Source organism: Mustelus asterias, chromosome 21, assembly GCF_964213995.1.
Source record: "Mustelus asterias chromosome 21, sMusAst1.hap1.1, whole genome shotgun sequence".
In the NCBI taxonomy this organism is placed as follows: Eukaryota; Metazoa; Chordata; class Chondrichthyes; order Carcharhiniformes; family Triakidae; genus Mustelus; species Mustelus asterias.
This window is the reverse complement of record NC_135821.1, coordinates 38,098,020-38,121,663: the sequence shown is the minus strand read 5'-3', so window position 1 is coordinate 38,121,663 and position 23,644 is coordinate 38,098,020. Positions and strand designations below refer to the sequence as shown.

At 42.0% G+C, this 23,644-nt stretch overlaps 1 protein-coding gene and 1 long non-coding RNA gene across 7 annotated transcripts in view; one reads left to right on the top strand and one right to left on the bottom strand.

Annotated features, from left to right (window-relative positions):
- LOC144509225 (uncharacterized) overlaps window positions 1-19,500 on the top strand; it is a 50,121-nt gene extending 30,621 nt beyond the window's left edge. Inside the window, exons 2-4 of the long non-coding RNA XR_013500422.1 lie at window positions 15,600-15,727; window positions 16,736-16,813; window positions 18,899-19,500. This is a non-coding gene — a long non-coding RNA (uncharacterized LOC144509225). The remainder of the gene's footprint in view (window positions 1-15,599; window positions 15,728-16,735; window positions 16,814-18,898) is intronic.
- The window catches only part of inpp5b (inositol polyphosphate-5-phosphatase B), a 140,943-nt gene that overhangs the window by 17,892 nt on the left and 99,407 nt on the right, over window positions 1-23,644 (bottom strand). For all 6 annotated transcript variants that reach the window (XM_078237763.1, XM_078237764.1, XM_078237765.1 and 3 more), the window contains 7 exons: window positions 19,452-19,639; window positions 15,715-15,826; window positions 13,019-13,128; window positions 11,853-11,988; window positions 10,897-11,007; window positions 5,525-5,690; window positions 3,734-3,969 (listed from right to left, as the gene is read on the bottom strand). In XM_078237763.1, the coding sequence (XP_078093889.1) occupies window positions 3,734-3,969; window positions 5,525-5,690; window positions 10,897-11,007; window positions 11,853-11,988; window positions 13,019-13,128; window positions 15,715-15,826; window positions 19,452-19,639 (1,059 nt within the window). The remainder of the gene's footprint in view (window positions 1-3,733; window positions 3,970-5,524; window positions 5,691-10,896; window positions 11,008-11,852; window positions 11,989-13,018; window positions 13,129-15,714; window positions 15,827-19,451; window positions 19,640-23,644) is intronic.

Below are 23,644 nucleotides of genomic sequence, written 5' to 3'. Positions count from 1 at the left end.
CACTCGGCTCTACTTCACCACCATGTCTTCCGACTCGTTCACTGCTTGTTCGGCGTCAGACTGCTTCTCCGACATTTGGTACAGGTGAGAAGAAATTTCCTTCAATTGAATTTTGGGAAGACCAATGTTTTTAGCCTAGGCAGTGACTCAACCTTGGTATCATGTGACCCCAAAATGAATGATCATCACTAAGAGCGTTTTTGTACTTCCACCGTCATCCAACTTCACCCCTGTTTCATTCCCCTGCTGCTGAAACCCTCTTTCATGCCTTTGGTACCTCGAGACTCGACTATTTCAAAGCACCCTTGGCTGATCTCCCACACTCTACCCTCCGTAACATTGGATGTCATCCAATAGTTTGGTACTTGTGTCTTAATTCGCACCAAATCCCATTCTCCTATCACACCTCTGCTCGCTGGCCTACACTGGCTTCCAGTCAAGCAACATCTTGATTTTAATATTCTGATCCTCGTTTTCCCATCCATCCAAGGCCTCACCCCTCCATATTGCTCCAACCTCCTCCAACACGGCAACCATCCAAGTTATCTGTGCTCATTTAATTCTGGCTTTTTGTGGATCCTCAATTTTAATTCACTCCTCCATTGGTGGCATGCCTTCAATTGCTTAGACCCTAACTCTGGAACTCCCTCTTTACCTCACTTTGTCTTTAAGACACTGCTTAAAATTTACCTCTTTGTTCAAGCTTTTGGTCATCTAACTTAATATCTCCTTGCATGGCACAACGTAATATTTAAAATGCTCCTGTGAAGCACCTCGGGACATTTTATTACTTTAAAGGCACTATCTAAATATAAATTGCTTTATCACTCCTAGTTATTCCAGTTCTTCTTCACACATTATTACATGATTCCTGACCCTCTCGTTGACCTTGCTTGCCACCCCATTCATTCCTGTCCCGCTTCCACTCCTTGGGTCAAAGTCTGTGCAGAGTCTGCACATTCTCCTCGTGTCTGCGTGGGTTTCTTCCCGAGTGCTCCGGTTTCCTCCCACAGTCCAAAGATGTGCGGGTTAGGTGGATTGGCCATGGTAAATTCCCCTTAGTGTCAGGGGGACTAGCTAGGGTAAATACATGGGGTTATGGGGATAGGGCCTGGGTGGGATTGTGGTCAGTGCAGACTCGATGGACTGAATGGCCTCCTTCTGCACTGTAGGGATTGTATGATTCATGATTCTATGATACTATCTCACTCCAAATGTACAAAATGTTCCCACATCCAATTAGCAGAGGCAAGGGAGAGACATGCCAGGGGGCGTGGGAGACACACGCCGGGGGATGTGGGAGAAACATGCTGGGGATTGGGGGTGTGGGAGAGAGACACTGGGCGCTGCGGATGTGGGAGAGAGAGGCTGGGGTTTTTTTTAACAATTAATTTTTACAGGGAAAACTGATCCGCTTAACATTGTTTCACTGAAAGTATTCCTTTGATAGAACACAACTAGGCGTTCATTGAGAAATTATTCAGACTGTATCAAAGTCTGTATCCACAACACCTTTGGAGAATGAATAATAAATATTAGCACACGAAACATGACGCTGGCCTAACCCAGCCACACCTAATATAATGAATTAGTTATGAGGCAGGAGCTATTTTTACAAAAAAAGCTTTGGTTAAATGATTCAGTAGCACCCAATATCTTGTGGATCGCACTGTTGCAAAATACAATTTATAGCACAGATTGCCCATCTCCGCTATGTTGTTTGACTGAAGCTATTTACTCCAATTCCATTTTCCTGCACGCTTTTCTGTTCTATTTCAAATGCATACCCAATTTCCTTCCAAAAGTACCATGAAATTCCCAAATATCTTCAGAAGCAGAAGGTTGGTTCTTTCAAATGTTTATAACCCTATATTGCACAAATTGGCTGTCAAGTTTCTGCCATTAAAACATGACTACATTTCAAAAGGTACTCTACTGACTGTAAAGTGCTTTGAGACCTCCCGAGGTCGTGAAGTGAACTGTATAAAAGCAAGTATTTCTTTCAGTGCCCCAGTGTCACCTTTTTCCAGGGTTCTGCCAACGTCTGAGGTAAATGGGGATTTGCAAAGTACTCACTAATTGAGTACAGGAGACTGCCTGACATCATACTTCCAAAAGACTGTGTTTGTACCATGACAACACGAGTTCTGATGCACCTCGGAGTGAAACTTTTTTTTAATGTAGAAAAGTTTTAAAATAACTTTGCAACATTTGTAAAATGTCTGAAACGTTTCCTTTACAGTACTGAAGCATCTCAGAACATTACTTGATGTTTGTAAAGAAACTGAATATTACTTTTTGTGATCATTTTGGAATGTTTGTAATGTCACAGATTTATGAATAAAGTATATTTTTGGAAAAAAAAGACAACACAGTTCAGATGTGGGACCTTTCAGCTGTTGTGGCAAGTTCCAATCTTTCCGTATCAACTAGTTTTTACGTTCCTGGCTCTGTAACGTAATACATCCCAGTAATACAGAAAATAAAGCTATTCAGCTGCCAGAAGAAGCTATTCAATTTAATCTATGCTACTGAAATAGATGTTTGAAAACTTTGGAAAGTGAGAGAAAGGATTGCGTTTTGCCAGCCCACTGGTGGTGCTGAGTTGACAGTCTCGATTGGACCAGCAGCTCTTGGAAGCAAGCTGCCATCCTTAATTGGCTGCCACCAACAATTGGCTGGTCCGAGCCAAAGTAAGATTTGACATCCGATGGCAGGACCTTCCCGGGAGGCAGAAGAATAGAATCCATAATGTGCATCCTCGCTCTTCCTTTCCCTTTGTTCTCTTTTCTGTTTTGCACGAATTAAACTGGAACTCTAAATAACACTCCATAATTTAGCTCTGACAAAGGGTCACCCAGCCTCAAAACATTGGCTCTATTCTCTCTCCACAGATGCTGTCAGCCCTGCTGAGATTTTCCAGAATTTAATTTTTCTGTGGCCCTTTCTCTGATTTTTGGTTCTTTCAAATTATATTAAATTTTTCTCCTAAACCTCTTAAATCAATGTAGCACGTGGAAAATCACATTGTGAAAAACTACATCCAGTGGTCAGATTTTAGCAAATCAGGTGTAGCCATGTAAAGGCCAAACTCTTCACATTTTAGAGAAACCAAGGTGAAAATGTGGCCATGTATTAAGTGGCTCCTCCGGCAGAGGCAATGCACCATATCAGAGTAGTCAGTAACAGCATTCTCAACATCAAAGGACTTAAACTGCAAAGATACCTAAATATTTAGCAGTAGCCCAAAGCATCTATATAAATACCACATTTACATATGCCTTTCATGTTATGAGGGTAAAGTGCTTCACAGTAAAACATTTTCAGTGTCACCACATAGGCAAATATGTCAGATGGTCTGTAAAAGGCAAGGTCCTGCAAACAGTAACCGAGTTAAAATACTAGAGTATCTGTTTACATGCACGTAGGTGACTTTGCTTTATCTTCTGTGACTAATACTGCTGGATCTTTTCCATCCACCTCAAAGAGATAGTTAAATGTCTCAGTCACAAGACGCCCTCACTAACAGAACAGAGCTCACTCTGAACTACACGGATCTCAGCTGGGATAATGCGCCCCAGTCCGGAGTACCACAACTTTCTGGATCAAATGCCAAAAATAGCAAGCATGGAAATATTTGTGCCACCTTGCACTAAGTTTTTAAAGACTAAGCAATTCAAGCTCAATTCCACAACCATGGCTGCCTTAGAATATTTTCAACTGATTTACTCACCAGTTCTTGTATTCTTTGAGGTTTCACTTCTCGGACTGGCTCCTTCATGTGGCAAAGTGCTTGCAACGAAGATCCAAAACAGCTCGGGAGATAATTCCCACAAATGGCCACAAAGTAGTCCTTTCCGCGTAGTAGATGCAAGATTAAAATATCCTCAATGCGATCTTCTCCCATGTTTAATGAGAGTGCAGTAAATTTATTCACGTACACTTCTAACTCAATTTCTATTCTTTCCCCTGAAAAGTAAATTAGAGCCATGTTTATTGTGGCTGCAGCATTCCCACTCCAAAACAAGCAATCTTCATCTGCAAAGATTCCTCCACCAAATTCGAGGGTAGCAGGAGAGCATTTTCCTGTTGCTCTTTGAGACACCATGATGTTTGTGTCTAAAGTACATTTTAGTTAAAATGTGCTGCATAAAAACTTGCCAGTAGGGTGTGCTGGAGGCAGAGTCCCTGATGTATTTCTCTTGTAGAAAATAATAAAAGGGGCCTTCCTGTTTTGGCGGGCAGTACAATTCAGACACCAATGTGGCCGTTTGTCCTTGTATTCTTAATTGTTTATAAGTGACAAAACACTTCACGGACGCACAGTGGTTAGCATTGCTGCCTCATAGCACCAAGGACCTCAGGTCACTGTCTGTGTGGAGTCTGCACGTTCTCCCAGTGTCTGCATGGGTTTCCTCCCACAGTCCGAAAGACGTGTTGGTTAGGTGCGTTGGCCATGTTAAATTCTCTCTCCCTGTACCTGAACAGGCGCCGGAGTGTGGTGACTAGGGGATTTTCACAGTAACTTCATTGCAGTGTTAATGTATGCATACTTGTGACACTAATAAAATAAACTAAATAATAAACTTTAAAATGCTATCTGTACCTTCATCAAAATATTTTTGTGACTCAGTCTCTGTAGATAAAAGCCACAATAATCCAATTTGTTAAAAAGAAAATCAGTAAGCAAATGCTGATTTTGGTGAAAGAGGAGACTGCAGATTCCTAGAAATCATAGAAATTCCTGGGCTACGTGGTGCAGCATATTCACCTTGCTATGGCTGCGGCTGCTGAAACCAGCATTTTTATTTATTTTTAACTCAAAGTTATCCCAGATCACATGGGCAAACTCAGAATCGCATGGTTGCATTTCTATTTCCCACACCAGCTACTAAAGGGCCCATTTCCCTTCCTGAGGGAGATGTCGGCACAGTGGTATTGTCACTGGACTAATAATCCAGAAGCCCAGGCTAATCCTCTGTTGACATTGGCTCAAAACCCACCATGAAATTTAAATTTAATTCATAAATCTGGAATTCAGTATAAAGCTCGTCTCAACAATGCAAACTTTGAAAATGATCATCAACTGGTTGTTAAAAAAAACTAATGTCCTTTGGGGAAGGAAATTTGCCATTCTTACCTGGTCTGGCCTACATTTGACTCCAGATCCGCAACAATGTGGTTGACTTGTATTTGTCCCTTTGAAATAGCCGAGGAAGCCACTCAGTTCAAGGGCAATTAGGAATGGGCAACAAATGTTGGCCTTGTCAGCGACACCCATATCCCATGAGAGAATTAAAATTTTAAAACCAATTAGGAACAGAGCTGAGAGATGGTCTCATGCTCATAACTAACTGAGGACTTTCAGCATATCTCAGACTGAAACCAGGTGAAAAGGCAGCTGGGCTGGTACCCAGTCCCATGTACTTTGCCGTTTTAATTTTTTTCATACAAAAATATGAAATGAAACAGAGTCAATGTCCAAAAAAGATACATGTTTGCTTTTGTACCAAATATGACGTACCCTCTATCAAAACTCCCTTATTCGGGGTAGCACTGAACCATGGTTTGCAGTATGACGGCTCATTCAGTTTAGTGATGAATTCAAACTGACAGGGCACCAGTCCAGTGTTCGCAATAGTAAGCGTTTGAATTTGAAGCTGCATGAACTTCACATTGTCAAAATGGAACTGCGAAAAGAAAACAACATTTTCATAAAATGCTGCGAGTAAGAAAGGAATCTTTTACAATCATTGTTTTTATAAATATCATTGTCTATTGGATTTCAAATGAAGTTTTAACAATACAAAATCAACGAGTAAAAGTACTGTTGTGTCGCAAGAAGCCATACAAGTCAGGAGAGTATCTGGATTCTGCCGAATACTGCCCAAGCATCCCAGGGAAAGGTGATACTTCAAACACTCCAGCAGGCAGTAAACTCTCACTGTTTCGACAGTCACTTAAAGATGACGTAGGTGAGAAATATTTTGACCCACCCACCACTCATTCCAACCATCCAAGAGAAACCAAGATTTTCAGATAGGAGAAAACTAGGAGAGAAAATAGCAATGGCAGCATGATGGCAGAGTGGTTAGCACTGCTGCCTCACAGCGCCAGGGACCCAGGTTTGATTCCCAGCTTGGGTCAGTGTGTGGAGGCTGCACGTTCTCCGTGTCTGCGTGGGTTTCCTCGGGTGCTCCGGTTTCCTCCCACAATCCAAAGATGTGTGGGTAAGGTTGATTGGCCATGCTAAATTGCCCTTAATTTCGGGGGGGATTAGCAGGGCAAATATGTGGGGTTACAGGGATAGGGTGGGATTGTTGTCGGTATAGGCTCGATGGGCCAAATGGCCTCTTTCTGTACTGTAGGGATTCTATGATTCGACCCGAACAGGTGCCGGAGTGTGGCAACTGGAGAATTTTCACAGTAACTTCATTGCAGTGCTAATGTAAGCCTACTTGTGACACTAATAAATTTAAAATTAAGCCTTGAAATTGCATGGGGAGTCGGGGGTCAAGGGTTCACTCAGCTGGTCTCTCTATGTACCCTTGATGGGAAATGCCAGAAACCAAGGAGATATAGTGAACAGAACTATTTCCTATTGTTCATGTTATTTCTCTGTACAGTTCTGTTGATGTTAAAATACAGTGCCCGACTGGAAGAAATTCCAGGGCCAGTGAATGAGATTCTGATCTGCGTTCTGCATTTAAACAGCAAGCATGAACAATGTTGTTTGGTCCAGTGCAGTGCTGGACCCTGCAGGTCAGGAACATCCGGTTTCCTCCCACAGTCCAAAGATGGTTAAGTGGATTAGCCATGCTAAATTGTCCCTTAAGTCTCCAAAGAAGTCTTGGTTAGATGGATTAGCCATGATAAATGTGTGGGGTTACGGGGATAAGGGGGACAGAGAGGGCTTGGGTAAGATACTCTTGTCAGAGAGTCGGTGCAAACTCAATGGGCCAAATGGTCTCCTTCTGCACTGTCGGGGTTCTTTTATGATTCTTCTTTTATGAACATCCTGACTTCCATGGTCTGTCCTGTGTCACAGGGCTCAGCCAAAGAGACTATGTGGTGGATTAATAGGGAGGGTTTTGACAACTGGCTTGAATAATCTTTGCCTTGGAAAGGCTGTCCATGCTTTTTGTTGCTAACCACTATTCAGGAACCCCATTAAAAGTGTGTGCATCGCTCATCAGCTCTGTCCTTACTGACCTACACTGGCTCCTGACATGTCAAATTTAAGATCTGTTGTGGGGTTTGCTTCTCCCTATCTCTGTAACCTCTTCCAGCTTTATCCCCTGCTGGAACTCTCTACTTCTGACTGTGAAGTGTTCCCGCTTCACCATTGGTGATAACCCTCAATTCACTTAGACCCATACCCTTACTAAACTCTAACTAATTCCTCTTTGGGTAGCACAGTGGCTACTAGCACTGCTGTCTCACAGCGCCAAGGACCCAGGTTCGATTCCCAGGTTGTGTGATTATCTATGTGGAGTCTGCACGCTCTCCCCATGTCTACGTGGGTTGCCTCCAGGGGTGATTCGGTTTCCTCCCACAATCTGAAACACGTGTTGGTTCGATGCACTGGCCATGCTAAATTCTCCCTCAGTGTACCCGAACAGGCGCTGGAGTGTGGCGACTCACGGATTTTCAGTCAATTCTTTGCAGTGTTAATGTAAGCCCACTTGTGACAATAATCAATAAACTTTAAACTTATACATACCTCTTCAACCAAGCTTTTAGTCACTCCTCCCCAACCCTCCCTCCCTGCCAATATCCCCGTGCTTTAATTTGACATCATGTTTTATTTGGTTCTCCCTCTGAGGGGCTTTTGACGCTTTTCTACACTAAAGCGATATTATAAATTTAAGGTGCAGTGCACATGATACTTTTGGAAGGTGATTACTTTTCTGAGAGAGGTCACATGGCTGTGTGCCTCAAATCATAAGCAGGAAAGCATGCGTGCTTTCACATGAACGTTCATTAGTTGTTATGAAGTCTTGCTTCACAAAATAATGATTTTAAGAATTTACTGGTTGGAAACCACTAATTGAAGTTTTAAAAAGACAAAAGCCATGTTCCAATGACTTGAAATCAAAGTCAAAGATGGCTGGGCATTTAAATCATTGAATCTTCTACATTCCAAAGCCACTGAAAAGGAGCCGCCCTGTCTGCAAATCCTCAGCAGCAAGAATTACCTTGAAGGAGTATGAACTGGGGCCACCACCGACCCATTAGCAAAGCACCCAGACACGTGAAAACAAACCATTAGGTGTGGTCACTTGGACAATAGGTATGGAAAACTTCTCAGCCTTTTGGCTAAGATCAAGTGTAGTTTTATTGTCCTGCACTTGGTTGAAGTCATGAGGTTACACTGAGACTTCATTTGGAGCAATTTTTTAAAGCGGCATCTAGGCCTTTTGGCTAAGATGCAAATGAGATCAAGCCTTGGAGGAGATGCAATGCCTGCTCCAATCAGCTTGGATCATGTAGATCAAGCCCAAGACAGGAAGTGGTGAGCCTGTCTTGTCAGCTTGGATCTGGAATGTCTCACTTGTGGAGACTTTGAACTGGATATAAACAAAAAAAATGGAAAACTTAAAAAACACTTAGGTACAATTCTAGATACCCATGTCGCAATCAGAACTAATTTTCCAGATTCTGAAGGCTCATCATTGAGACATCACGTACAAATTTCACACAGACTATTTTCACATGGTTCCTGAAGACTTTAGAAACTTTAATGCAACCGCTACCTCGAGGCGTGCAGAACAGAGAAGGGAAAAAAATAATCAACAGATGCAAACATTGATAGATTAGAAGTGAAGAGAATCCAGTAAGGCTACTGGGTCTAATATTTGGAGAAAAAGCTGTGAAAATATTGGTACAAAATGGATATTCTGACCTTAAATAATATATCTTATTTACCAAGCATAAGTAGTGGTTAAATGCACGTCAGCCTCATCTTCTGGTGGTGACAGGTAATACAATTGAGACATCTTCATTTTCGTGCTATAGCATTTAACTGAAATGTCACCGTGTGTTTGGATCCAGTTGCTCAAGCACTGATTCAAATTTCACTTAGACCTTGAAATTGGTTTTGCCGGTTCAAATCAATCAGCTGTAATAAGTGCTGGCCTCGAGAGGATGAGACTGGGGAATTAACCGTGGGAAAACAAGGGAACGGCAGAGATTTGTGAACAAGTATTCTGTACCTGTCTTCATTATAAAAGACACAAAAAAGTCCCAATAACCGTAGAAGATCAAGGGCAAAAAGGGAGGGAGAAACTTAAAAATAATCACAAGAGAAAAAGGATGTTGGTGAGACCATATCTAGAGCACTGTAATAAAAGCAAAATACTATGGATGCTGAAATCTGAAACAAAAACAGAAAATGCTAGAAAATCTCAGCAGGTCTGACAGCTACTATGGAGAGAGAACAGAGCCAATATTTCGAGTCAGGATGACCCTTCAGGGCTTTTCTATTCTTCCTACCACAAATGAAGAGGAATTTCTTTTTTCAGTGGGTCATTAATCTTTGGAATTCCCCACATCAGACTGCAGTAGAGATTTTTCATGTACAAGGAAGTCAAAGGTCATGGAGAGAAGGCAGGAAAATGGAGTTGAGTTCAAGTTTAAGTATTAGTGTCACAAGTAGGCTTACATGAAAACTGCAATGAAGTTACTGTGAAAATCCCCTAGTTGCCGCACTCCCACACCCGTTCAGGTACAGAGGGAGAATTTAGCATGGCCAATGCACCTAACCAGCATGTCTTTCAGACTGTGGGAGGAATCTGGAGCACCCGAAGGAAACCCACGCAGACACGGGGAGAATGTGCAGACTCCGCACCATGTTCAGAGCAGCCATGACACGGAATGGCCGAGCAGGCTTTGGGGACTAAACTGACCATTCCTACTCTTTTTTGTAATATTCTTATTATATATATATATATATATATAAAAGGGCGGCACGGTAGCACAGTGGTTAGCACTGCTGCTTCACAGCTCCAGCGACCTGGGTTTGATTCCCGGCTTGGGTCACTGTCTGAGTGGAGTTTGCACATTCTCCTCGTGTCTGTGTGGGTTTCCTCCGGGTGCTCCGGTTTCCTCCCACAGTCCAAAGATGCGCGGGTTAGGTTGATTGGCCATGCTAAAATTGCCCCTTAAGTGTTTGTTCTAAGATGTGTAGGTTAGAGGGATTAGCGGGTAAATGTGTAGGGATATGGGGGTAGGGTGGGATTGTGGTCAGTGCAGACTCGATGGGCCAGATGGCCTCTTTCTGCACTGTAGGGTTTCTATGATTCTATAAGACTCTCTGACCATACGCTGAGAATAAATCTCAAACTCTGACTTCAGGAGGTAACCCTGAATCATCTCAATGTCTCACACACTCTGCAACGTTGCAGGAAATGGTCAGGGCTTTGTGTTTCCGTTCATGTCGGCTGAGTTCAATCACAGGAGCAGCAAATATCGCAAGTTGCATTTTACGATGGAGTGAAAGCATTACACAGTTGTCCCCTCTCCCATCAATGACAGGGTGTTTCCTGACGTTCAATGTCGGGAACCTCACATGAACATGTCATTATAAGGCCCATATTATTCCCCAACCACTCCCAGCCCCGTCAAAACATTCATCCACAGTGGTGTGATGGCAGAATGGTGTGAAGCACGACTGGACTCCGAAGGCATGCATCTGGCAAGCAGACCTCCCAGGGCAGCTCAGGTGAGTGCAGCACTCAGGGGGAGAGGGTCATGCCCGGGTACTACCCGGGTCCTTCAATTTCACCTCATTGACACACCCTTGATTTCTTAAGCTAAATGATGAACTGAAAAGACAGTCACACAACATGGTAGTCAGAAAGCTGGATGGATTAAAGAGGTAACACACTGTCTTACCTCTATTTTAGACAGGGACACCGAAGGAATAGAATCATTCTCCATTCTGTCTAGCTGGCGAACAATATTTTCATATGTCTTTCTGTATAATTCTTGATTAACCACCTTTATCTGTAAAAAGCAAATGGACTGTATTTAAGGTGAACACTGCAAAGTTCCACCAAAGCAAGGCACTGGATATCTGAAACGTGAAATGAAAACCAACAGAAAATGCTGGAAAAACTCAGCTGGTCAGGCAGCATCTCTGTAGAGAGAAACAAAGTTAATGTTTCAGGTCAATGCGCGTGTCGCACGATCTTTCTCTCATACTCTATTTTTTTCCTTCCTGATTCATCTTTTTGTCATTCTTTACTTTCTGTCAATCTTCTAACCTGCCACTTGTCTTTGTGCAATTATATGTTTTTTCTTAACGTTTGACTCTGTCTTTAACATTTTTAGTTAAGCACAGATGGTGGGTCCTCACCTTGGAATTTTGTTCACTCGTTTGAATGTGTCTGTGTATTCTGAAATATCCCTTTATATGTCTGCCACTGCATCTCACTGACCTATCTCCTCATCTCTTTTATCAGTTCATTTTACCTAGCTATGCTTTCATTCCCACATAATTACCCTTAATCATCTTTAAGATACTAATTTTGAATCCACTCTTCCCAACTCAAACGTAATATAAAATTCAATCATATTGTGATCGCTGCTACCCAAGGGTGCCTTCACTCGGGGGTTATCAATTAAGCCCATCTCATTGCACAATACCAGGTTCTCGTATAGGTCGCTGGGTCAAAATCCTGGAACTCCCTCCCGAATAACAGCACTGTAAGTGTACCTACAACACAATAGTTCAAGGCAGCAGCTCACCACCACCTTCTCAAGGGAATAAATGTTGGCCTAGCCAATGATGCCCAAATTCCACAAACTAATTTAAAAAAAACAGTGAATCTGAGATGACAGTCTCATACCCCAGCTTGAAAGATTGCGCTAACTGGCTTATGGTCACTTATTTTCAAAGCCATGTGACTGCGATACTCCAACTCCTCGAGGTTGCTGCCTTTCCAAAGGATGCGATCACACCATGCAGGAACTCGACATTTCTCACTAGGAGTAAATACAAGGACACATTTGTAAAAGCATTTCAGACCCAACGCCAACATGCCAACACACACACACCGCACACGCTCGCGTGCATGTGTACATACACGCACACAGACACGCACGTGTGTATGTATATATATATATATATATACACACACACAGACACACACGTGTATATACACACACACACGCACACACATACAAAACTGATGAAAACAGTTTAAAGGTGCATTGAAATAGTAAAAGACATCCTATTTATCCTCAGTCACAGCTGACTTCGCCAGTCAAATGCACATCTTTGGGATAATTGAGCCTCAATGTTCCTACACTAGAAAAGGTAGAAATAAGATAGATTGCCTCATCCCAATTGTTAATTGTATTTAATTATATGCAGATTGTGGGCATTTGCTGGGGTTCACTTGTGCTCCAGAAACATACAGAAACAATAGTTACTAGACTTGTAATATGTATCTCTGTAAAATAAATACTTATAAAAAGTGTGTAAAGATTGGCTAAAAAAAAAATCTGTAAAGATTCTATCGTTCACCACCTGGCTTCCCAGACTATAACATGAATCAACATCAAGTGACCCTGGTAAAATGTACATGGGGATGTTAAGCAAGAACAGAATTGGAAACAACTCAATGTCATAATTACTGTCTCCATGCACAGCAATAACCACTACGTGGGTACGTTGGCCTTTCTACTTCTTTATGCTCTGTTAAAAGCTTCCTCAAAACTCAAATTTTAGACTTTGCCTCCAGTCATCACCCCGAACCTCTGGTTACTCTTTTACTGTTTCTTCATAATGTGTTCTAAGAAATCCTGTTATTTAAAAGGTGTTCTTAAGTGTTGTTGGATGATACAGTGCAGGCCAAGGCAGTTTTCTATACAGTATATCCCAAGAGAAACTGGTACTCTATACTTGTAACTATTCTTAGTAGAACCCTGATTGGAATAAGCTTCAGAAAAAAATCTGGCAAATCCAACACTGCAACATTCCCAGTAACAAACAGCCCAAGGGGTTAGTTACCTTGTGTCCCAGTGATCAGAGCCAATATCGTATTTATAGGTTGGTTGAAAGTGGATACTTCCTTCCTTGAATCCTTGGAACACACCCGACTCCTCAATGTGTTTCGCCAACTGTGCAACAACAGCAGAGGTTCTTATAGAATCAGTATTAATGTTGCAAGGCAACTGGTACCATGTGTTAAATCATAAAATAGTATTTCTGTCATTACTTTTATTTTTTATTTATTAATGACTTGAGAACTTTATTCACCACTCTGAATTAACCATCAAATTACAATTTAAATATAGTGATTCTCCTTTGTATGTGGAATTAAATATTGTGCAACTTTGTTGACATGGTACGGCACGGTGGCACAATGGGCGGCACGGTGGCACAATGGGCGGCACGGTGGCACAATGGGCGGCACGGTGGCACAATGGTTAGCACTGCTGCCACACAGCACCAGGGACTCGGGTTCGATTCCCGGCTTCGGTCACTGTCTGTGTGGAGTCTGCACGTTCTCCCCGTGTCTTTCCTCTGGATGCCTCCCACACTCCAAAGATGTGTGGGTTAGGTTGATTGGCCATGCTAAATTGCCCCTTAAGTGTCCCGGGATGTGTAGGTTAGAGGGATTAGCAGGGTAAATAAATAGGGTTACAGGGATAGGGCTTGGGTGGGATCGTTTTCGGCGCCGACCCGATGGGCCGAATGGCCTCCTTCTGCACTGTAGGGATTCTATGATAACATAATGGGAAAAGAAAGCATGAAATACGGAAACATTATACAGACCATCAAGTCGACTTCTGCCATGACCGCCTACAAACTATCAAGGACTTAAGTTATCTCAATAAAGTTGTTAGGTTTTGTGCTCTGCTCGGAGGTTTCTTGGTGAAAATGTACTGAATGGATAATCCTTTCTTTGTGTACTCTTGATGCATCTTGTTTGTCTTGGAATGACTTTAGATCAGCGGTGGGTCACCTGTGAACCAGGGGGCCACATGCAGCCCATCTGGGTTCTGAGTGCAGCCCACACCATTTGCTGACTGTTGCCCATGCACAGGGTTGCCACATTCTGCTGATTTCTGTGTCCATGTAGTTTTTTCCCGACTGGTATGACTGAAGTGATAGGCACGAAAAGCAAGGACATGTGAAGTGAGGTGGGTGCTGATTGCTCACAACATTGACTGTGAGAGCTATATCCAAAGTGCAAATATTTCTTTTGTTTTTATCATTTGAAGTTAATGGAAGTTCTATTAACATATAAATGATTAAGAATTTTCTAAAACTCATTATGAAATATTTGGGGTGTATTAAGTGTATTTAATCTTATCCACGAGGTCACGGTTAGTGAACAAGCCTGATTTCAATCTTGCGGCCCACTAAGATGAAGGAGGGTCACTCCTACGGCCCACTCACGAGCCTAGGTTACCCATCACAGCTTTAGATCAATATGCTCACATCATGCCCACACTATTTATGCTGCACATTTTGTAAGTGAAGCTGTTATCACCATTTGGGGTTAATTGTTTCTCTCTCCATGAAATGTTCTATATTAATTTCCCCTCATCTCCAAATCTCCAGAATATCCATCCTTCCAATGAACGACTGCTGTTAACCATATGCCACTAGATCTCATCCTGGTCTATACTGTCCCATCAAATTTCAAATCCTGCTCTCAACCAGATGCTTAACCAATTTATTTCTAAAGGACTGTTGTTGGCAGTCTGTTCCGCACTCACTATTCTTTGGGTGAAAAATATTTCTTCCAATTTCTAGCTTTGCCCAAGTTTGGTTTTGAAAACATGGGGCAGGATTTTCCATGCAATCCGCCACGAGGAAGCCTGGTTTCATCTGGCAGCGGGATCTTCTGGTCCTGTCGTCGTCCATGGGTTTCCCGTTGAATGCACACTTTGCCGCTGGGAAACCCACAGCAGGGGTGCACTGTCGGCAGGGCCGGAAGATCCAGTGAACGGCTGGAAATTTTGCCAAGGTTGTCTGGGACTGTACTTAGGATTCTGCATATTTACATCCAAAGCTGCTATTTTACCCATTCCCTTCCAAGAAACTTATTTTTCACCATGATGGATATGCCGGCGTTGGACGAGGGTGGGCACAGTAAGAAGTCTCACAACACCAGGTTAAAGTCCAACAGGTTTATTTGGTATCATGAGCTTTCGGGGCACTGCTCCTTCATTGGGTGAGTGGAGAGTTGGGTTCACAAACAGAGCAGATATAGACAAAGACTCAATTGCAAGATAATGGTTGGAATGCATGTATAAGACTCACATTCTAACCATTATCTGACAATTAAGTCTTTGTCTATATATGCCCGGTTTGTGAACCCAACTCTCCACTCACCTGATGAAAGGGCAGCGCTCCGAAAGCTCGTGATTCCAAATAAACCTGTTGGACTTCAACCTGGTGTTGTGAGACTTCTATTTTTCACCAGGCAGACGAGTTCTGCTCTGCAAACCGCTCCTTATACCCTTGAGGTCTGAGTTCTACAATTATCCAAATTTGTTCACTTGTCCACACTTAACATGTTGGGTAAGTTTTCTGATGGCAAGTATCTCTCTTTGAATGGTAATTTCTGCCTTTTTAGCCCATCTGAGCCAAACAGTAGCCACTTGGTAATTCGTCGAGACAACTTTCTACCAATGTTCCTGATGACACTACAGTCCTGGGAGAGTTAATGGTCACTGTAATCTTCATCTCACCTGATCATACTTGGTGAGTTTTGCATAATCCTTCGCTGCTATTAGCTTTTTAATTGCTTCTACGTCCGGATGACATATTCTGTAGTTCAGATCTCCAAGCCATATTATCATGCTTTATTATAAAGATAAGGAAGAGAACAAAGTGGTAAACAAATCTTCATTATAAACAAAGAGTAGCCTTTTCCAGACTGTACTTTTATTCAGAACAAGCCTCCTTTAGTAGAGCCTACAAATTATTTACTTCATCGGTTCAACATTACTCATCCTATTAACAACTGAATTATCATCACAGGGAGTAAAATGAGGTGCAAAGTCCGAGGTCAAACATTTTCAGATTTGGCAAAGCTCCCTTCATTTTGCTTCACTCCAAACTTTTGAAAGAACTCTTCTAAATTAATAAAGGGGAGAATATTTTTTTAAAATGTTTTCCTCTGCATTTTGAAATTTTCAAATCTATAATCTAGAAAGGAACAAGTCTTAAGAAGTACGCGGCTCACAGCCTCACAGTCTGGCAACTACAATCATCGGTAATTTTGACAATCCCTTTCGTGTTGGTTAATTATTGCCGAGTAGTAATTGCCATACAGGCATGTTTAAAGAGAGAAGAAAGCATTCTTTACAACATGTTCTGAATTCTTGACTGTCCTTGAGATGAGACAACTCACAATGCCACATCATGTTGTGACTCAATGTTACAGCAAAGGTGGCATGGTACCTCACAGAACCAGGGACCCGGGTTCGATTCCCGGTTCGGGTCACTGTCTCAGTGGAGTCTGCACGTTCTCCACGTGTCTGCGTGGGTTTCCTCCGGGTTCTCCGGTTTCCTCCCACAGTCCAAAGACATGCTGGGTAGGTGCATTAACCATGCTAAATTCTCCCTCAGTGTACCCGAACAGGCGCCGGAGTGTGGCGACTACGGGATTTTCACAGTAACTTCATTGCAATGTTAATGTATGCCTACTTGTGACTAATAAATAAACTTTCACTTTTATTGGGAATTTTTATAATGCTTATATTATAGGATTAGTAATTCAGAGGCCTGGATTAATGATATGAAGACGCAGGGGTTCAAATTCCACTTGTGGGTGCTGAAATTCAGGTTGGTAAAATTCTGGAATGAAATGCTCGTGTTAGTAGCGCTGACTTGGTGTGCAATTACTGGATTATGGTAAAATTCTACCGAGTTCACTATTGTCCTTCAGCGAAGGGAATCTGACATTCTTACCTGGTGTGGCCTACTTGTGACTCCAAACCCATGTGTTGTCTCTTAACTGCCCTCTGAAATGGTCCAGCAAGCCACTCAGTTGTTGAGAAGGTGGCTTAATTTCTCAAGGGAAATTAGGTATGGGCAATAATGGCTGGTTATTCCAGCAATGCCCATTAATCAAAAAAAACATTGTATTTAAACTAACAGGCAATTTAGCCCATGCCAGTGTTTATGGTCTACACAAGTCTCCGTTCATCCTTCCGAACTTAACGCAATCATATCCATCTGTTCCTTTTCCCCTTATGTTTTATCCAGCTTCTCCTTAAATTCATCAATCTATTTTACCTCAATTTCCTAGGGTAGCGGTTTCCACATTCCAAACATGTCTTGGTAAATAGGTTTTTCCCAAATGGATTTATTAATGGCCATCTTATATGCGAAGGTCTTGTGGCACAATGGATAGCGTCCCTGCCCGAGGCAAAAGCTTCGAGTTCCACCCCAAGACCAAGGAAAGTGCATTCATCATGCAGCCAACAGGTTGGAGTATCAATCTGCAAATCCTCCCAGACACGCCAATGGTTGGTGGTAAAAGTGGGAGACTCTCCTGGTCAGCCATGCTTGGTGTGGAGTGGCGCCCCTCAAGCTATAAGCCTCTGATGGCAGGCTGGCGACCTGTTGCAGAAAAATCTCGCTATGGGAACAGATGAAAATCTGCCTTGTGCAACACTGAGTGCGGGAAGACAACCAACAACAATCTTCCAGTTCTTGCCCACAATTGGAAATCATCTTCCCTACATTTATTTTACAAGATCCTTTAATAATCGTAAAGAACTCCAAATGGTCATCCTTCATACCTTCTCTTTTTTGAGAGAGAAGAGTGTCAGCCTGTTCACGCTTTCCTGATAGCGAGAGCCTCTCCATTCTACTACTTCAAAGCATTCGATGAACTCATCATCCAGGCTACTACTGCTTTTTCCAGTTTATACGTAGATTAAAGTCACCTATGATTATTGCCATCTCTTTATCACAAGAACCCAATATTTCTTCATGAATACTTTGTCCTACATTGCAGTTTGTTAGAGGGCCTGTAAACCATTCCCATTTATTTCTCCGACTATTCCTCATCTCCATCCAAACCGATTCTGCATCCTCATGTTCTGAACCAAGTTCATCTCTAACTATTGTACAAATGCCATCCTTGATTATCAGTGCTACCCCTCCACTTTTAGCTAGCCTTCTATTCTTCTCGCATATCATTTCCCCTCAATATTCAGGACCCAATCCTGGTCATCCTGCAACCAGGTCTCCACAATGACCATCAGATCATATTTATTTATTTCAATGTGTACCCTAAATTTGTTTACTTTGTTTTGAATGCACATTCAGATACAGAGCCTTGAGTTTTGTCTTTTTGTTATCTTTGTAACATCTAGTCCTGATTGCATTTGTAATTTTTTTTCTTGCGGTGTACTTCCTGCCATTCTATGACCCTCATCTTCTATTTTACTACTTTCCTCTCTTACCTGTCTCAACTCTTTGATACATCACATTTTTACACATTTTGTCCCTTGCCTTCAGTACTTAATTTCAAACTCTCTTCACTTCCCAGTTATGTGGTTCACAAGAATACCGATCCCAGCATGTTTCAGGTGTAGACCATCCCCAAGGTACAGCCATCATGTCCCCCAGTACCAGTGCCGGTGTCCTACAAACCGGAATCCACTTCTCCCACAACAGTCTTTAAGCCACAAATTCATCCCTCTAATTTTATGTACCCTGTGTCAATTTGCTCAGGTAATAACCCAGCTCCTCATACTCTCTATGCAAAACCCCTTCCTAGTTCTACCTGTCATTGATACCTACATGGACCACGACAACTGGATCCTCCCCCTCCCATTGCAATTATAATACTGTCCAGTACTGACCAATTATAATCTTTCTTGCCTTCTTGAAGCTGTCACTGTTGCCCTTACTCAGATTTAGAAACTCGGCATGAACTCCAGTAAATTTGTGGTACTGAGGTGTACAAACTAGGAAGATCACATCAACTGATAGAACAGCACCTCCAAGGACAAGGGCAACAGCTGCATGAGAACACCACCACATGGAAGTGTCCCTCCAAGTCACTCACCATCTCGAACTGGAAATATACTACCGTTTCTTCACTGCTGCTGGGTCAAATTCCTGGAACTCCCTTCCCACCAACATGATGGGTGTACCTACAGCACGTGGACTGCAATGGCTCAAGAAGACAGCTCACCACCACTTTCAGAGGCAATTAGGAAGGGCAATAAATGCTGGCCAAGCCAACAATACCCATCCAGTGAACAGATTTTTAAAAACCCATGCAGCCATTGGAAAGGCTGACCGTTATGAAGGAGACAGCAATGTCAAATAATGTTTGATGAAGACAACCGATTTTCCTAGAACTATTATTGTCAAGTATAAGACATTCCAGGCAGGCTTTGCTGAAAGAAATATATCTTACGCGAGGTTTTGAAAGTATAACAAACTAATATCCAAAACTTACTCGTGCTTCATAATTGTGAGATTTGCCAGAGGCAGAGTAGACTGAATAAAATGCATTCTGCTACAGATATCTTTGTAGTCTTGATTCCGTCTGTCACATTCTTCAGTGTGAGCTGCGAGATGTGAGTTAACGATACACAAGGTGGTGTTATGGAACTGAAACCTTACGCTCACTCCACCTTTATTACCCTAGGAGGAAAAAATAGGAAGAGAACATCAGAGAAAGTTTAAGAAAGATACTATTAAAAATTTAAAGAAACAAAAATCACGAAGGGCTTGCAAAGGATCAGATCCTGCTGGAAAAATACATGTTAATGACGTATACTGTCATTAATGTGCAAATTAGTCAGATTGAGGGATACATCACGAGTCCCAATCTCAAAGTTGCTCATCAATTTACGCTGGCCCACCATTATCTTAACACAGACAGCATCTTTCCCTTAGCCTCCATGTCACTTCTTGGATTTTCAAATTAATTGCTTATTAAACTCAAAAAGGTAAGCATCATTAATGTGTGTATGTACCTTCATAGTACTGTGATGGCTGTTAATATGATGATGTGGAGATGCCGGCGTTGGACTGGGGTGAACACAGTAAGAGTTTTAACAACACCTTTGTTGGACTTTAACCTGGTGTTGTTAAAGCTCTTACTGTGTTAATATGATACCAATCAAACTCCCTAGCCCAGAAGTTAATCAGGGCTGGATTATTATTGCTTCACCTAATAAATTGTTCTGAGATTTTAAAATTTCAAATCTTACATTTCTTGTCTCTCAAAATCCATTCTTTCTTCCCCCCCCATTTCTCTTGCAACAGGGTTTCTCATTGAATGCACCCCACCACCTGCTAATGGTGGGCCACCTTGCACAGAAAATCCCACCCAATAATTTAGATCACATGCCTAGTTAATAAACCTGTAGTAAGAACAAACAGAAGGACAAAAGGGGACATTGGTGTCCATTTATTTTTAAAATGTTATATTTATATTACAGGAAAAAATCTGGCAAGGTGCTATATCTCAATGAACCGTTTGCCACACGGTAATATAAAAATTAGTTGGTGTAGAATACCTGGACAATAAATAAAAATTTGTGGAAGGAAATAGAGATCTTTGAAATGTGCATGCTAAGATGTATACTAAAAATTCCATTATACAGACGGGACATACCATTCAAGATGTGGTTCAAATTGCAAGAACTGACAGAACTCTAAAAAATGATCAAAATTTAATCAGAACTGAAAAGTCAAAATCTCTTCTGGGCAAAGTTTGACGACAGATGACACAGAGTGGTTGCAGACGAGCTACAGTGGATGTGTGAGAATGGGACCAGACAGATGAGTGACATACCAAGACAGCAGATCTTCTAGTAGGGGTAGCTATAAACAGCAGCAGCACTACAGTTCCAAAGCTGTACAACAATGACTATGTCAATTCTCCAGGGGAACAGACAGCAATGGCTATGGCAATGAGTGTCACCAGGAATCAACATAATAAATGCTGCAATGTTTTTTTTTTGAAGTTGGGCGCACAAATAAGAATTCTTACAGCACAGGCTGCCATTTGGCCCATCATGTCTGCATCTGCTCTCCGAATGTGGGCTTCGCTGGCTAGGCCAGCATTCATTGCCCTTGAGAAAGGGGTGTTGTATTGCCTTCTTGAATCATCACCGAATCCCCCAGTGTCAACATTCTGGGGGTTACACCATTGACTAGAAACTGAACTGGACTAGCCACCTAAATACTGTGTCAAGAAGGTGAGAGGTTAAGAATCCTACAAGGCACAAGTCAGGAGTGTGATGGAACATTTGCTGCTAGTCTGGATGAGTGCAGCTCCAACAACCCTCAAGAAGCTTGACACCATCCAGGACAAAGCAGCCTGTTTGATTGGCACCACATTCACTCCTCCACCACTGACGCACAGAATATGCATTACAGAAACTCACTAAGGCTCATTAGACAGCACCATAAGACGTGGGTGCAAAAGTGGATCATTGGACTCATCGAGTCTATTCCACCATTCAATGAGCCCATGACTGATCTGATATGATAATTCTCAACTTCACTTTCCAGCCTCAACAGCCCTCTGCAGTCAAGATTTCCGCAGATTCACCACTCTTTGAGAGCTCCTCACCACCATCTTAAATGGCCAGTCTCTTACTCTGAGATGATGCCCTCTGGTCCTAGACTCTCCTGCAGGGGGAACAACCTCTTAGCTTCTACCCTGTCAAGCCCCTTGAGAATCCCATACGTCTCAATTTCTTCTAAACTCCAGTGAGTACAGGCCCAACCTACTCAACGTCCCTTCATAAGAAAATCCCACCAAACCAGGGATCAACCTTAGTGAACCCTCCCTGGACTGCCCCCAATGCCAGTATATCTTTCTATAGATTAAGGGGACAAAAACTGCACCTTTCAAACCCACAACTTCCACCTAGAAGGAAAAAGGCAGCAGATAGATGGGAACTCCACCATCTGTATGTTCTCCCCCAAGACACACACCATCCTGAATTGGAAATATATCACCATTCGTTCACTGTCACTGGGTGAAAATCCTGGAATTTCCTTCCTAAAGCACGGTGGTTGTACCTACACCTCAGGGACTGCAGCGGTTCAAGGGGCAGCTCACCACCACCTTCTCAAGGGCAACTAGTGATAGGTAATAAATGCTGGTGTAGCCATTAAAGCCCACATCCCTTGAATGAACTTTTAAAAACTACCCTATGGGAATAAGGCAGCTTCAATGCACGTACAGGGTCAGGCTCTTCACTCAACAACACACACATAACAACTGAGATATTCAACAATTGGATGGGAGACTCCAATGCTTTCCAGCAACATGGAGGGGCAAGAAAAGTGGATTTCCTTTTGCAATCTTGATTCAGATCATTCAAATAATACTTAAAATAGATGCACACAACTTGTTAAGTGTCTAAATAAAACTACAACTGCCTAATGATATTTTCTCCAATTTGAGGTACATTTGAAATAACACACACCATAATTTCTGCATCAGTTTATTAGCACTCCTGCTGTGAATTACAAACTTGCAGATTGACGGCTAGATTTTTAGCCACTATCATGCTGCAATTTGAGATAATGTGAAACAGTCATGGTATGTGTCTGTACCAGTCACAAATAAACTCTATCTAATCAGAGGCATCTCTCAGAGCGTGGATAGTTCACTGCCACCCGCTGGTAATGTTAGTTACAGGTTTCACTCTTACATTGATTGAATACACTGATAACTTCTGTGTTCTGCAGTTTCTGACAGACTGCATAGAGTCATAGAGGTTTACAGCATGGAAACAGGCCCTTCGGCCCAACTTGTCCATGCCGCCCTTACTTTTTTTTTTAAACCCCTAAGCGAATCCCAATTGCCCGCATTTGGCCCATATCCCTCTATACCCATCTTACCCATGTAACTATCTAAATGCTTTTTAAAAGACAAAATTGTACCCGCCTCTAATACTACCTCTGGCAGTTTGTTCCAGACACTCACCACCATCTGAGTGAAAGAATTGTCCCTCTGGCCCCTTTTGTATCTCTCCCCTCTCACCTTAAACCTATGCCCTCTAGTTTTAGACTCCCCAACTTTTGGGAAAAGATATTGCATCGTTGACTATATTTTTTCTTTTTAATATGACAGTGTTTAAAAATTATGAAAAATACATGGGTAAATAAATAGAACTTCCTGTAATATATCTATAAACATTACAACAACACGATAAATGAATTAAGACGTACATGTTAAACCAGTGGTTCCCAAACTTTTTTCACTGGGCCGCACTTTCAGAATAAAAATTTGCTCGCGCCACACCAAATTTTTTATTGAATAAGAAATACATTCAAAAACAAAAAAAAAACAACTCCTAGCAGTGCTTGATTCATAACATAGATCAAAACTACTTTATAATACGATCATGGGACATCCAGAAAGGATAAAACAATGCTTGTTTAAACCATGTTTAAATGTTTATTTGATTGTCCTTGAATCTTCCCGCCACACTTGCCATCCTCTCTTGCCGCACCCTTTGGGAACCACTGTGTTAAACCATCATGAATATAGCAGCATTCATAACCATGCTCAGTTTGAATGGAGAGCAAATACGTATATGTGGTTTTGTTAACTGATCCTAGTCTGCTAAAATATGTTTCCGTTGCAAATTTGTAAAGGCACAGTTAGCACAGGAAGTT